The sequence below is a fragment of the Oryctolagus cuniculus genome, chromosome 4 (assembly GCF_964237555.1).
Source record: "Oryctolagus cuniculus chromosome 4, mOryCun1.1, whole genome shotgun sequence".
In the NCBI taxonomy this organism is placed as follows: domain Eukaryota; kingdom Metazoa; phylum Chordata; class Mammalia; order Lagomorpha; family Leporidae; genus Oryctolagus; species Oryctolagus cuniculus.
The window spans coordinates 24,921,425-24,936,215 of record NC_091435.1 but is presented as its reverse complement, the minus strand read 5'-3'; the positions used below and the strand labels follow the sequence as shown (position 1 = coordinate 24,936,215).

Here is a 14,791-nt window from a genome sequence, read left to right as displayed (position 1 = left end):
TTGGTACTTCAGGTCAACAGATCTTAAACTAACTACCTCCCTAGCCCATATCAGAACTAGCATGGCAACATTGATTTCCTCATAAAATCAAGGTTAAAGAGGTAGAGGCAAACTGAAACATTATCTGTAACTTAATTCTCTTAATGTGAAAACACACACACACACACAAGTTAGGTACATTTACTCTTCAAAAACATATATATATATATATAAAATATATACTATACTATATAACCATATATAAACATATATAATACTGTACATATATATACTATTACATATACATATATAATATGTAATAGTAAACTATTGAATTTGGAAATAGTATTAAAAACTAGAAATATTGATTCATTGGTGCTGTAGTGAGATTCGTAAACATATCTTAATAAATGAAGATTACAATGGCTTCATAGGTAATACTTGAAAATCATTCTCATGAATATGCTAAGAAATTATTTAAAACTGATATAAAAATAGTGAAAATAGACCAAAGAAAACATACTGGCAATATGTAAAAAGTCAGAAAGTTCGGAAATATGTTAATGGTCACTAGGATCCAAAAAATATTGCTAATTCATCTAGTTACTCATTATGTAACAGATCATATTATATAGGGTTCTTACTTGAAAGACCTGAGTAGGAAAACATCATGCAGTATACATACAAAAGTGTATCATTATTGCTGCAAATATAGTTTAGTCAAAATTGTTTTTTAAAAAAAACATTAATGAAAGAAAAAGCAAGAGTAGGAAGTTGGATAATAAAGGAAATATGATTGAAATATGAATGAAAATAGATGAAGTGAGCAAGGAACCCATTAGGGTTCATCACACCATTCTATATGCGGTTATGACTACTTGCATTTTTAAATAAAAATTTGTTGAGACAGCAATAGTTTTCAGTGGTCATCTTCACCAGATATAAATAATATGTTAAATGAGTGTATTTATTTTACTCTCTAAAACAATTTTAATTTTTAACATCAACAAATGGTCTTCAAATCCAAAGGATTCTATAAGAACAATTGAGGCATCTTGAGATACAAATATAATCATCTTTTCATATTATGTTCAAATTTTACTATGAATAATGATAATTGATTTATTCATTGTAAACTTATTTTTCAGTCAATTGGGCATTGATTTAACAAATTTGATTTTTTTCTAGTAATTGTTTTATATTTCTTCTACAAAAAATGTTAAAGAATAGTTCTCTAAAATGCCTTCTCAAATAAGGCCTATTGTTTTTCTATCTTCCTACAGAAAATTGCCTTTAAAAGAAGAAAATGGAAAAGAAGCACTAAATGCAGACACTATAGAAATTAAAGTTTCTAATGATATCATCCAATCTAAAGAAGATGACAGCAAAGCATAATGACATCTTGAATAGTGGTTTGACCAACACTACAGTGAGCATTTGGATTGCAGTGACCGTATGACCAAAACTATTCCATTGACCTTAATTTCTTTGGAAACTTCTAGCTTGGAATAGCCTGTACACATATACGTATCATCAAATACTCCTATTCATGGTCCATTTCCTTTTATTGTTGTTGTGGTGGTTGTTTATTTTGTTAAGAATTTCAACATAGAGACTTGACTGGCACCAACTCTTGGGTATCAATTTGATTGTTTGAAGTACTGCAACTTATAAAATGATAAAGTGCTCTATAACTGTGTTACATACTGAAAACAAATATAATTCAACCTCTCTGACAAATAGAGGTTTAATAAAAAACTATACAAAACAAAAGCTTTATGAGCTAAATGTGTAAGAAAGCCCTGCATGCTTATGAATCCTATCTTGGGCAAATAGATTATTAATGGCTTTCAGGTTAAGATGAAGGCAGATAATAAAGGTTTTACTTTTTATCCAGGAAATTTCAGAGAGCCTGGTCTGGTAAGAGCCAGTCATCTTTAGCAGATATTAAAAAAGCAAGAAAAACTTCAGAGAACTTTTCAAGTTATGATGACAGTGCATATTCAACATTGATTTTTGATAGACTGAGTGCCAGATCAAAATTGTTACCCATATGAAAGATTTGTAGTATAAAATTAATATAGAAAGATTCCCTAAATCTCTGTCTCTTTATATAGGCCATATTCATTCTCAATGGACTACACAAAAAGTAAATGTATTGCAAGTGAAGATAACATTGATTTCTGCCCTCAGCTTCAAATAAAATGAATTAAAATGGGGAATAGTACAAATATATTGTCTCATATTTATAATGTGATTATATTCTCTTTTAAAGCAATTTATCAAAGTCCTTAATGTTCAAATACTTTGAATCACATGCTCAGACATATTTTTGGCCCATAATTTTTGATAATCTTTGTTTAGGAACTAATTTTCCTAAATGTTACAGATCCAGAATTAAATTGTGTTTGGCTAGTTTAAATTAAAACAAGTTTGGTAAAAGTCAAGGAGATATTGTTTGACATTTAAATATGCCATAACAGTGTCAATGGTAAATAACTGAATTGGCCCTCTGTATTTGTATTCTGGATAATGTAGCTAGAATTATTTTAAGACTTTGGTAAACAACTTTGAAGGAATTCCTTAACTATTCAACAGACTTTCTACTAACACTTGTTAGGACCTACACCAGAATAAAATATTTGTTAACTTCCAAGCTATGCAAGCTCCCAGAGGTAAAAGATTGAAACACAATTTAAATTCTATTTAAGGAATAAAATATGTGTTTATGATTATAAACATGCGTACCAATTGGGAGCGTATTATTTCTTAGAGAGTCAAGGATTTCGTTAAGCCCCGTCACATTCATAACCTTTGCTATTTTGGGTAGTATTGCAGCTCAAACAATGACTGGCTGAGGAATATGTTCCAATAGAACTTTGGAGGCAATTTCAACAGTGCAGAGGAATCTGCTTTGGTAGTTAGTGTCTGTCTATAGATAAATTGATGAATATTAAATTCAAATGTTAATGTTAGTCAAGATTATCTTTATTTACAGAGTGCTTGAAACTATCGATCAAGGAGAGCCAATTAAGTAATTTTATACTTTTCATCTCTCTTCTGCCTGTCAGGGAGACAGAATATGTATGTCTGCATGTTCGGGCAATCAAATTTCCACAGTATGGTTGCCATACATTGTAGGGTTATAATACAGAAGTCTCTCTCCTTTTTAGCTTTCCTGGCATATTCTGAAGAAAAAGAACAGAATCTTGTGCCCACGTAGGAATTTAAGTAGTGTCTAAAGTAAACAAACAAACCACTTTAACCATTTTTATTAACTGGGTTATCCAACTGATTCTACAGATTTGACTGTTGCTGTTCTGTTTATATTTGTCTGGTCATTTGTTTGGCTTTATTTTGATCAGTTTTATTTTGTTTGTTTTGTGCCAATGTGCTAAAACTAGTCAAAATACTTGAATTAGTTTGTTTGTGTAAAGTTAATGAGATTAGTAAAGTGTCTATGAAGCAATAGCCATGAAAGCTATTTTTTTTTTCTTCATAGGGCCACATGGTTTTAAACTAATGAAGTTGAAAGAATTAGGGTGACTGAGAAAGTGACTTCGCATGTTTACTATTGTTGTATTTGTGTTACACTGCAGGAGCAGAGATATCATAATAAAGAGCAAAATATTTTTGTGTTTTCTTATTTTGAAAATTTCTTCCATTTCTTTGGACTTTCCATGTAAAGAAATTGACCTCAATTCTTTTATATATATGATGTTAAGTTTCTTGCCACTCATGTGGAGTAATGATATGAAATTAATAGATACTCTGGAGACTAATTGTGGACAGACTGTTTCAAGTGAATTGTTTCAGTTGTTGAGTGGTCCTCATCTCTTGTTCTTGAAATCAATGCCATAAACTAGCAAGACAAGATGTGGTCAACTTGTTTTGAACTATTGCAGTGGAATGCTCCAAAATACTCTACTTGTAATAGCTTCCAAAAAATAGATGGCCTGCAGAAAACTGCAAAATATGAGTAGGGCTGAAATTTGTGTCTGGTTCTTCATTCTTATTCTAGAACAAACACATCCACATAATTGTATCAATTTTTTAACTGTTAGCGAATACTCTTAAGTATTAGTATAAAATGCAAAAGAGATAACTGAGTGTAAGTACTGTTAAAATAATCTGAATCCCAACTTATTTTAAAGGAAGAAGCAAAGATCACTGAAATCACTGGTATTTTGTAATAAGTTATTGGCAAATAATGATAATCGAGAGTATATTCAACAGCCTGCAAGAGGAAGCAAAAATAGAATTTTAACAGATATTTTTGTTTGAAAATTGGCAGAAATTAATGTGTCCACAATTTTATAATGATTTGTAAAGGAAGTTAATTGATAATAGTCATTTCTATAGTTTTATCTACTATTTTGGGGGTATGGCATGTCGCATTCTCTTGATACTAACATCTAACATTAATGAAAAGCTTCTTAATTTTTCTTTATTTTTAATATTAATGTATGTAAAAACAGTTTTGAAAGGCTATTTTATCCAATAAACTTCATATGAATCTAGGGTTTTGAATTAAACATTTATATAAATAGAAATATTTTAAGAACATTATTTATTTGAGTGGCAACAATTAATTGTAACTTTATAATCATACCTTTAGTTTACACATATTTTAATAATTAAAATGTCTTTGTGCCTTTCAATTAGCATGACACTGCTTTATTAAAAAAGAAAAACCACAACTGCCATGTTTCCTGATGTTTTGCTCATATCTGTGACACTCAAAAGAAACTGTTTTATTTACATTCAATAAATAAGCTCAATTCAAACTAATTTACCTTGACTATAAACTCAAATATAACAAATTATACGGTACACTTTTTTCACTCATGACAAAAAAGTTCTTTATAACACATAAGATATTCTTTAATTTGTTTTGTATTGTTTTTCTATACAATAAATTAGTTGAGATATTATTGGAATACAAAGACTGCAGTTGACTTACAAAACTAGGGCAAATTACTGTGGTGTTACTTTGATTTGGAATTCTAAGTCATTTTTTAAATTTTTGATGACGAGATATCACTAATGCAAATGTCTACAGATGAAGTGATTTTAATGTTATTCTCTATTAATTTAGGAAATACTGGAATATCACAAATATTTATTAAATTTGCAATGCTCTTTTTCCTGGAAAATAATATAAATGTTCAACCTGAGGCCCTCACACAGTTCTTTTTTATTTCCAGAGTGTTTGTTCAAGAAACTTTATTAATATATGAAAATATTTTTAAATGAGATTGATAAGACTATTTATCTTCAACGAGAAAAGACTTGCATCTTCTTATTAACCCTTTGAAACATTCTCACAATAGTCTCTCCAGTGAAATTACATATGAATGTATTGTTATATGCTAAAATTAAATTCTGGAAGGCCACAGAAATGAAATATTTTAATCCCAAAATGGAATCTTTCAAGGGAGTATTCTACTCATGGGTTTAATGATGTTTTGAGATGAAACAATTATATGTGTGAGAAAAGTATAAAGAGACTTAAACATAAGAGTTATTGAACAGATATAATTTTCTTCCAGGTTCCACCCTTCCTTCTTTAAAAATTGCACTTACTCATGAAGATGCAGCTATTTAACAACATTATAAAAGAATGCTAATATTTTATTTCCCTTTAAATAAAAGTCAAAGACTTTTATATTATATATAATGGTAAATATTTATTTGATAAGACACTGGATATTCTTAGAAGTATAGTGAGATATTCCACATAGGATTTCACCGAAAAATTGTTAGTATTGCCACGTTAAATTCAGCATTTTTACAGTTTTCAGGATTCTTATCATACATTGTTTGTCATTCTTATAAAAATTACTCATATAAATTTAAATATTGCAACTTCTGTTTTATTTTTTTGAAATTAAAGCATGTCATTGGCATCACACAATGCCAAGCAAATGTTGGCATCTGATTTTAGACATCTATGGAGAATAACAAGCAAAGCTATGTTGGGGCATTTCAAATCAGCATCAGACATAGGACAGTAGAGGAATAAAAATGGAAGGATCCAGAAAGGCAAACTGAACTCAGACATTTGAAATAGGTTAGAAAGAACAGACTGTGAGTGTGCTGAACCAGGGAGTAGGGACATGGCTCAAATGAAATTTAAGGCCAACTAAAAACTATTCCAAAGGAAAAAAAAAAAAAAAAACTCACGAAATCCTGAGGAGAAAGTAAATAGAGATTGAACCCATCATTCAACTTTACAAACCTGGATGCTATGTAATAAATGTACTGTTATGAACAAGCATATTTGTTCCACCTCTGAAAGAAATGTACGTGGTTTAGTGTTTGCCTCTAATCTTGTTCAAAACTTGTGAACTTGTTAGAAATGAATATTTAAAAACATTTTTATTTTGTTTTTGGCATATGAATTCTACTGTGTTCAGAATACAACAAAAACATACTATCTTTTATTTTCTTTAACTTATATATACCATTCAAATTTTATATTCCTAAGTTAGCTACTAAAAAGTTTTCTTATTATTTCAATAGAATATGTCCCTATGAAATGCTGTATATATATGTCTAAACTGTAAAAATTATACTGCAAATGTTGAAGTTTTGTATTTATGAGAGACATTGAAAGTATGGCTTACAGTATATCAAAATTGTCACTCTTCACCATTTGTATATTAATAGTAAAGATACTTTTACTTTAATAAAGTGTTGCATTTTATGTTTATTTTGAATAATATCTGCAATGGGTGAACTTATGACTTGAGAAATACTTTCAGTTTTTAGAAAATTTCTAACAATATTGTGAAGTATTCAAAATAATAAAATACTTTCTGCCAGATAGCGTCACCCTCACTCACAATCTGTGTTGGCTTCCACACTGTACCCAACTCACAGAATCTAATGAATAAATGGGGTAGATGGGTGGAGCAATAGATCTTAAAATTTGTGCACTACACCAACAGCAGCAGTATCCCCTAGGAGATATTAGAAATGTAAATGTCTGGATACCACCCAAGACCACCCAAGACCTCTTGAAGAATCTACAAGAGGGCCTTGCCAACTGTTTTTATTTTTAATAGATTTTATTTATTTATTTGAGAGGTAAAGTTAACTACAGTGAGAGGAAGAGACAGAGAGAAATCATGTCTGGTTCACCCCCTAAATGGCCACAGCTGTGGAGCTGAGCCATTTCTAAGCCAGGAGCCGGGAACTTTCATGGGGCCTCTCACGTGGGTGCAGGGTCCCAAGTATTTGGGCCACCTTCTACTGCTTTTCCAGGGCACAGCAGAGAGCTGGGTGGGAAGAGGAACAGCCAGGACTAGAACTGCTACCCATATGGGATGCTGACACTGCTGTGCCACAGCGCCAGCCCCACCACTTGTGTTTTAATAACACTTATTGTGATACTTGGACACCGAAATTTCTGAACCATTATGTTGGATCCATTATGTTGGAGACACACTTTTTCCCACTCTTTGAATATTTATTCATCAACTTCTAAATGTCAATAATCCTGCTAAATATAGACAGTTATGCAATAATATATTATATGAATTTCTCAAAAATTCATGTTTTAAAAAATTATGTACCTATAAAATAATAAGAGTTAGAGGGAAAATAGGTTGAAACAGTACATTCAAAACCCAAGTAATTTTGCAACCATATTTATCAACACAAATAACAATAAAAAATAAATAATGGTTTAAAAATAGTAGAAGAGACATGATAAACACATTTTGAGTAACAAAATGGTAACTTTTTCTTTATGTTGGAATTTTATGTCATTATTTCATTATTATTACGTTTTATCTTCTTGTAGGATTCCTTGGATTATAAAAAGAGATAAACTAATCATTCCTTGCAAGGATTTAGAAGATGTTTTCTTCTTTATAAGATATTTTATTCTTTATAAACTAGCCATGCTTAAACTGAAAATAATGGTAATACTAAATGCCAACTTTTCACAAAGAATAAATTTCAATATAAGCTTTACAAATTCTACAAAGTACATACACATATATAATAAAATAACATTAAATTTGTTATGAAGGACTAAAGATGTTATTTGTGTATTAAATGCTGATTTGCCCCCTATTTTATAGTTACTAAATGGGCAGTTAGAGTGAAATGGAAAATATTACATGAGAAAGAGACTAGGTATAAGTCCCTGGCATAATTTGCAGAATTATCTGGTGATTCCATTAATACTTTAAAATTTCTTCTATTTATTTAACCCAAACCATAGCCTAATATAAATTATCTTTACTTGTCCCATTGGCAATGAGTGAGTACTTCTGTATTGATATCATTTACAGCCTAAAAAATGAAATTTCTGGATTGTTCTGGAATAAATTTACAGTATTCAGGTTAGAATATCCTCAAAACATAAACAACATTTTTTCTTTATGTGAAGTATTTTGTGCCTGTCCTTATCTTTGGCATATATTCTTTGAAAAAAAAAAAAAACTTTCGTGTGTATATCTTAGCTTTTCAGGCTAACATATCTTCCAGAAGGAATATTTATACATATATATTTTGATTAGGGTGAGTGGTAATTATACTAGAAAAACTTCAGCTTTATCAATCAGAACTTATGGTCACCTTTAATTAGTCTATAAAAGGCAGATATTTATATTATTTTTGTCTATCTCTGTTAGGGAGCAAAAGGTTAACTTCATGATTTGTTTCCTATCAACATCCCTCCACCCCCAATTTCTTATATTTCCAACTTCCTTTTAATCTTCACAGTCATGATTAATACCTAAAACTGACTTTGGAAGATTAAGATATAAAGAACTAAGGATAATTACTAAAATTGGCCCAAAAATTTATATTCTGTGTCATCAGTTGTATACTATCTTGGAAGAGTCATTTTAAAATGGAAAGTTTGGTAAGGAAGTTGCAATTTCCTTTTTACTTGGAGATATTGGCTAAAGAGAGAAAAATGACATCTTATTTGTAAGCAAGGATCCAAAGTGATCTCAACAGTTACCAATTCAGCAATCTGTACATTATGGTCTCTGGAAAAACTTGCCAGCCACCGTGGAAATTCCTTAGGGGTTTCTGACGATCCTGACCAAGGGACTATTAAGAGAAGTGCCTGTTTTACTTCAGCAGCAATTTTTTACAAGTGCCCTTGTTCTTCACATCTTCTCTTTCATTGAAGCTGCAGCCCCTGAGACCATGAAATGAATAATCAGAACTACAAAATGAAAGTGGTCTTTCTGTATCCTGATCTATGTTATGAATCTTTGAGTCCCTCCAAAATTCATATGTTGAAATCCAAATCCCCAAGGATATAGCTTTAGGAAGTGGAAATTTGGGAAGTGAATGACTCATGAGAGAAGAATCCTCACCAACAGGCTTAGAGTTGGTATAAAAGAGATCCAGTACAAAACCCTCATCCTTTCTACCAAATGAGGGTACAGCAAAAAGCCATTACCCATGAATGAGGAAATAAGGTTCAGCAAACACCAGCTGTTTCGGCACCTTGATCTTGGATGTTCCAGTGTCCTCCAGAACCACGAAAATAAATATCTGTTGTTTATATTGTACACAGTTTTTGATATTTTGCTTTAGTAGCCCTGAATAAAAGACTGAAACATAACCACCTACGGAGCACATCTACAAGGTAGTGCTGTATTTACAAAGAGAGAGATCAAAATTGGCTTTGTTAAGCTACTGGAAATTCAGGGTATACTGATACTATCTCAGCAGCTAAGATATAAAAGTAAAATAGTAGTTTTCACAGTATTTTTAAATAATAAGAAACACATCTTAAACAGTTAATATATTTAAATGCATCATCATGTACTGCAATATATAATATGATAGCAACTAGTTTCCTCTAGCAATTTAAATTTAAGTTAATTAAAGTAGCATAATTAAAAATCTAGTTTGTTAGCTATATTAGTCACATTCCACGTGCTAAATAGTAATATGTGCTAGTGATTACCATATTAGTACAGAGCATTTCTAAGATCATGGATTTCTATTGGAATGAGATGATATAATAATGTGAAAGTCAGTCCCTCTTTATGTTTACTACGTTCAAGCCATGACTCTGATATTGACACATTGAAACAGATAGTTTCAAAAATTCTCTAGGAAGTGGCTCACTTGGCTAATCCTCCGCCTGTGGCGCCAGCATCCCATATGGGAACCGGGTTCTAGTCCCAGTTACTCCTCTTCCAGTCCCGCTCTCTGCTGTGGCCCCGGAAGGGAGTGGAGGATGGCCCAAGTGCTTGGTTCCTGCACCTGCATGGCAGATCAAGTTGTTGATCGAGTTGTATCACAAGTACAGTGATACTATGTGGTAAACCTCTGACTTCCTGAGGAAATGATGTTTCTGTTATTGGTACAACCACTCTTGGGGCAGTTGTGTATTTTATTTAAAAATTTATTTATTTATTTGAAAGGTAGAATGAGAGGCAGACCAGGAGGAAGCACCTGGCTCCTGGCTCCGGATCGGTGCAGCGCCGGCCGTAGCTGCCATTTGGGGGATGAACCAATGGAAGAAAGACTTTTTGTCTCTCTCTCTCACGATCTAACTCTATCTGTCAAATTAAAAAAAAAATTCTCTGGAGTCTTTTGAGAAAAAAAAACAAACATAGTTGTCATAAATAAAAATATTTAGGGTTAAGATGCTGCTTAGGATGCCTGCATTCCTTTTCAAAGTGCCTGTGTTTGAGAATCAATAGATGAAATCAATGAAAATGGGGAGTAATTTAGATATCAAGAGATCCCTGCTTCCTACTCATGCCTGCTGTGGGAAGCACCAGGTGATGGCTCAAATACTAGGGTCCATGCCAACCGCATAGGAGACATGGGATGAGTTCCTGGGTGGCTGTCAGGGTTGGCTAGTCCTAGCTGTTGCAGGCATTTTGGAAATAAATCAGCAGATTGGGTCTCTCTCTCTCTTTCTGTCTCCATGTTTGTGTATCTACACTCTCAAATAAAGAAAATAAAGACAAAAATTGGAAAGTCTGGATTTTCTTTACACCAAATGTATGCCTTTTAACAAGATCAATGTATATATTCCTTTCAACACTCTTAGAACACTTGTGCTGGAAAATGTTAGAATTTAGGTAGCCTTTAAATAATGTGAACTATTAAATTAATATTTGTTATTATTTACATTCACACACTACAAATCGATGATCTCTGTCCTTTAAGATCCATGATGATTGTACCTTGATGAAGATATTGCAAGTAGAGATTGCTTTTTAATTAAAGTAAAATCTCAAAAGATTCAGTTTTTAAAGCTATTACTCCTGAACCTATATATATGACATCGATGGGTGGGTTATTTGGCACAGTAGTTAAGACACTGCTCAGGATGCATCCCACATTGGAATATATAGGTCTAGTCCTAACTCTGCCCAGATGTGCACACTGGAAGTCAGCATGTGCTATCTCAATAATTGGATCCCTGCCACCTACAAAAGAGACATTAATGATGAAGTTGCGGGCTCCTGCTTTCAGCCTGACTCAACTTCTGCAGATGTGGGCATTTTGGGGAATGAACTAGTGGGTAGAATTCTCTCTCTCTCTCTCTCTCACTCAAATAAATACAACATAAATATTTTAAATAAGAATATTTGAATATCTGGAAATGGTTAAAACAAATGGAGAATGAGAAAAACCAAAATCTAAGCCAATTTAGGCATATTTGGATTTGCTACACTGCAGAAACTTACAAAGCCACCTCAGCAAAGATTCAAACAGTTTTTTCAACCTTTTTAAATAAACTCTCTCCATCTCTCTTAGTAATAAGTTAAGAAATAATCATTTAAAAAGTATTTCCTTAAAAATTATATGGAACAAATTTCTCCATGTTCCAGCTTTCCTTTGGATTATGTTCATTACATCTTTAAGAAAACTGAATACTATGATATCCATTCCAGTAACCCTGGGGGAATGCAGCTCTTTTTCTTCAACTCACACCCTGGAGAGTGGAAAGGAGAAAGAAATCACAGTGACCACTAGAGTGCACTTCATCCTACGATACAACAAACTGTTGGTACATGTGACAGCTTCCATTCTTCACCATTCAGTGACCTGTCAAGGGCAACTGCCCGCACAAAAATTCTGTGCTGTCTTGGAGGAATATCTTATTACTAATACGATTTGGAATTGTCAGTATAGAATGAGAAAAATGTAGATGAAATTTTGATCAATTTCTTATTGTTTTCTTCTATTCTCCACAGAAAGCATATCCACTAATTTCCTGCAGAGCTCCCACCAATCCATTTACATCTTGGCAGCCTGTCCCGCTAGTGATGTGTTCAGGGACTCTGTGTGAGCTATGGCATGTTGAAAGTAAAAAAGCTATACAGTTTTCAATCAGTGTTCTCCATTAAGACAAAAAAAAAAGCATCCATTTATTGGAAAGGCAAAGAGAGAGAGAGGCAGGGGTGGGAGAGAGAAAGAGAGAACACCACACACACACACACACACACACAGAAAGAAAGAGAGAGAGAGAGAGAGAGAGAGAGAGAGAGAGAAAGGAAAAGACTGCTCCAATCTGGTTGTTCAGTGTCCAAGTAGCCAAATATCCACAGCGTCCAGGCTGGGTCAAGCCAAAGCAGAGAACTCAACTAAAGTTCCCCTCATGGGTGGTAGGAAACCAAGACTTAAGCTATCACCCATTGCCTCTCAAGGGTGCACATTAACAGGAACATGAACTTTCTTTGTTTTTAAATAACACTTTATTTATCCTCAAAAATTCTTTTAAATGCTTTCATTTATTTTATCTACTGAACACTCAATTAAATATTTGCTTTGTAGTTTCAAATCATGTTAATACACTTTAAGATGTAACTGAGATGAATCATACTAGCAAAAGTTATATTTTGTAATTCAACACTCTTAAATTAAAGGAATGAATTTTCCTAACTGTAAGGAAAAGAATCTCAAAAAATATATAAGAATGAAATAGCCATTTTGGGATATGATTGTCATTTTTAACTCTTGTTTATAACCCTGTGGAATTGCTGTCTTCCTACTTTTTACATGTTGAATATTATGATTATTGGCAAATTAAACGTGTGAATATAAAGTGAATTAAAATTATGTCTTTGCAAAAACTGATGAAAGAGGGGAGGGAGGAAGGGAGAATTGGATGGGGATCCAGGGAGTGAGGGAAGTGTTTCAGAACTGTATCTATGAAAGAATAAAATCCCTTCTTTTTATATTAAAAATTTTTAAAAAGAAGAGAAAACGGCTTATAGCATATGGAGAACAGGAAAAAATGTGAAACCCAACAAAAAACTTCAAAAGCAAAAGATTTATACTGAGGCTATTTTAAAACAGGGTGCTAAATGTATCACACACACACAAAAGACTGAATAAAATCCTCATTCCACTAGAATGTATATCGGAATTCAGAAAACATGGAATTTTATTAAAGTTAATTATATTTCTGAGAAAAATAGATTAGAGGAAAATCTAAATGAAGGAAAACACATAACAATAATTCCCTTCAGAGTGAAAAAAGTTTAAAAATGTTCAATTACTTCCCTTTGTTATATGAGATACATAAATAATTGCCATTGAGATCAAGTAATATTTCCATAATTTTCTTCTGCCTTTACTATAATCTTTCCATTACATCAACATCAATTTAGAGTCAGTGCAGTACCCCCCAATCTAATGGAGCTAAACACAGGAAAATGAATTCAGAGTATACAGACACACGGAAGTTTGGGCTGGCTTATTGATAAATTCATTAGGCAAAGGAGAACAACTCAAAGATTATTTTGTTGCATTCTTTAAAAATGAAAAAATCTTGAAGAGAATGATTAGCAATAGGAAATCAACATGTCCAAATGAATAATTTGTGATAAGCAATCATTTCATTCCCACTTTGTTTTCCTTCCCCTCTTTCCACTATTTTTCAAAAATCCACACTGTTAATTGCATTGTGTCTAATAGAATATAGATTTCAATGACTTTTTTTTAAAGATTGTTACTATTTATTTCAGATAGAGTTACAGACAGAGAGAGGGAGAGACAGAGATGAAGGTCTTCCATCCTCTGGTTCACTTCCCAAGTGACCTCAGTGGCTGGAGCTGGACCAATTTGAAGCTAGGAGCCAGGAGCTTCTTCTAGTTCACCCATGCTGGGGCAGGAGTCCAAGTGCTTGGGCCATCTTCTACTGATTTCCCAGGCCATAGTAGAGAGCTGGATCAGAAAACGGGCAGCCGGGACACAAACCAGCGCCCACATAGGATGCTGGCGGTGCAGGTGGAAGCTTGTGCCACCACGCCCAAGAGCCTGCTCCAATGAGCTTTTTTTTACTTCATGCCTTTTTGGGGGTTCAACTTAACGAAATGATAAATGATAAACTAGGACATTTCAAGTCTATAAGAAAAATAAACAGCTAAGATAATACATCTACGTTAAAACAAAAATATAGTACATTTTCAATTTGAGAAGGTTATTGCAAACACAAATGGTACTATTTGGAAATATTTTGATAAATTTTATCATATAGTTTAAAATAATGACTATACAATGACATGATATAATAAAATATGTTTGTGCCTAATTCTGGTATATGTATTAAAATACGGAACTAAAATCACTGAAACTATGCCATAATAGATAATAGGATGAACTGATCAATAAATCAAATTTATTATTGTAATAAGGCCTTGACATTACATAGATATGAATTGGAATTTTAATTTACATTTATTAATGTATGCTGCTATGGCATATTAGGCCCATCTGAATTTTTACTTCAAAATGTTCAAATTGAGCCTGATATAACATGCCTCAGAATTCTGTGAATATTTAGTTCATTTTGGGACATAAA

At 32.6% G+C, this 14,791-nt stretch overlaps 1 protein-coding gene across 4 annotated transcripts in view; it reads left to right on the top strand.

Moving 5' to 3' along the window:
* The window catches only part of NCAM2 (neural cell adhesion molecule 2), a 604,741-nt gene extending 591,706 nt beyond the window's left edge, over positions 1 to 13,035 (top strand). For all 4 annotated transcript variants that reach the window (XR_011388335.1, XM_051819201.2, XM_070073156.1 and 1 more), the window contains one exon: positions 1,263 to 13,035. Coding sequence is in view for 3 of the 4 variants with exons in the window: in XM_051819201.2 (XP_051675161.1) it covers positions 1,263 to 1,374 (112 nt within the window). In the remaining variant the exon portion in view is untranslated. The remainder of the gene's footprint in view (positions 1 to 1,262) is intronic.
* Positions 13,036 to 14,791: the final 1,756 nt, after the last annotated feature.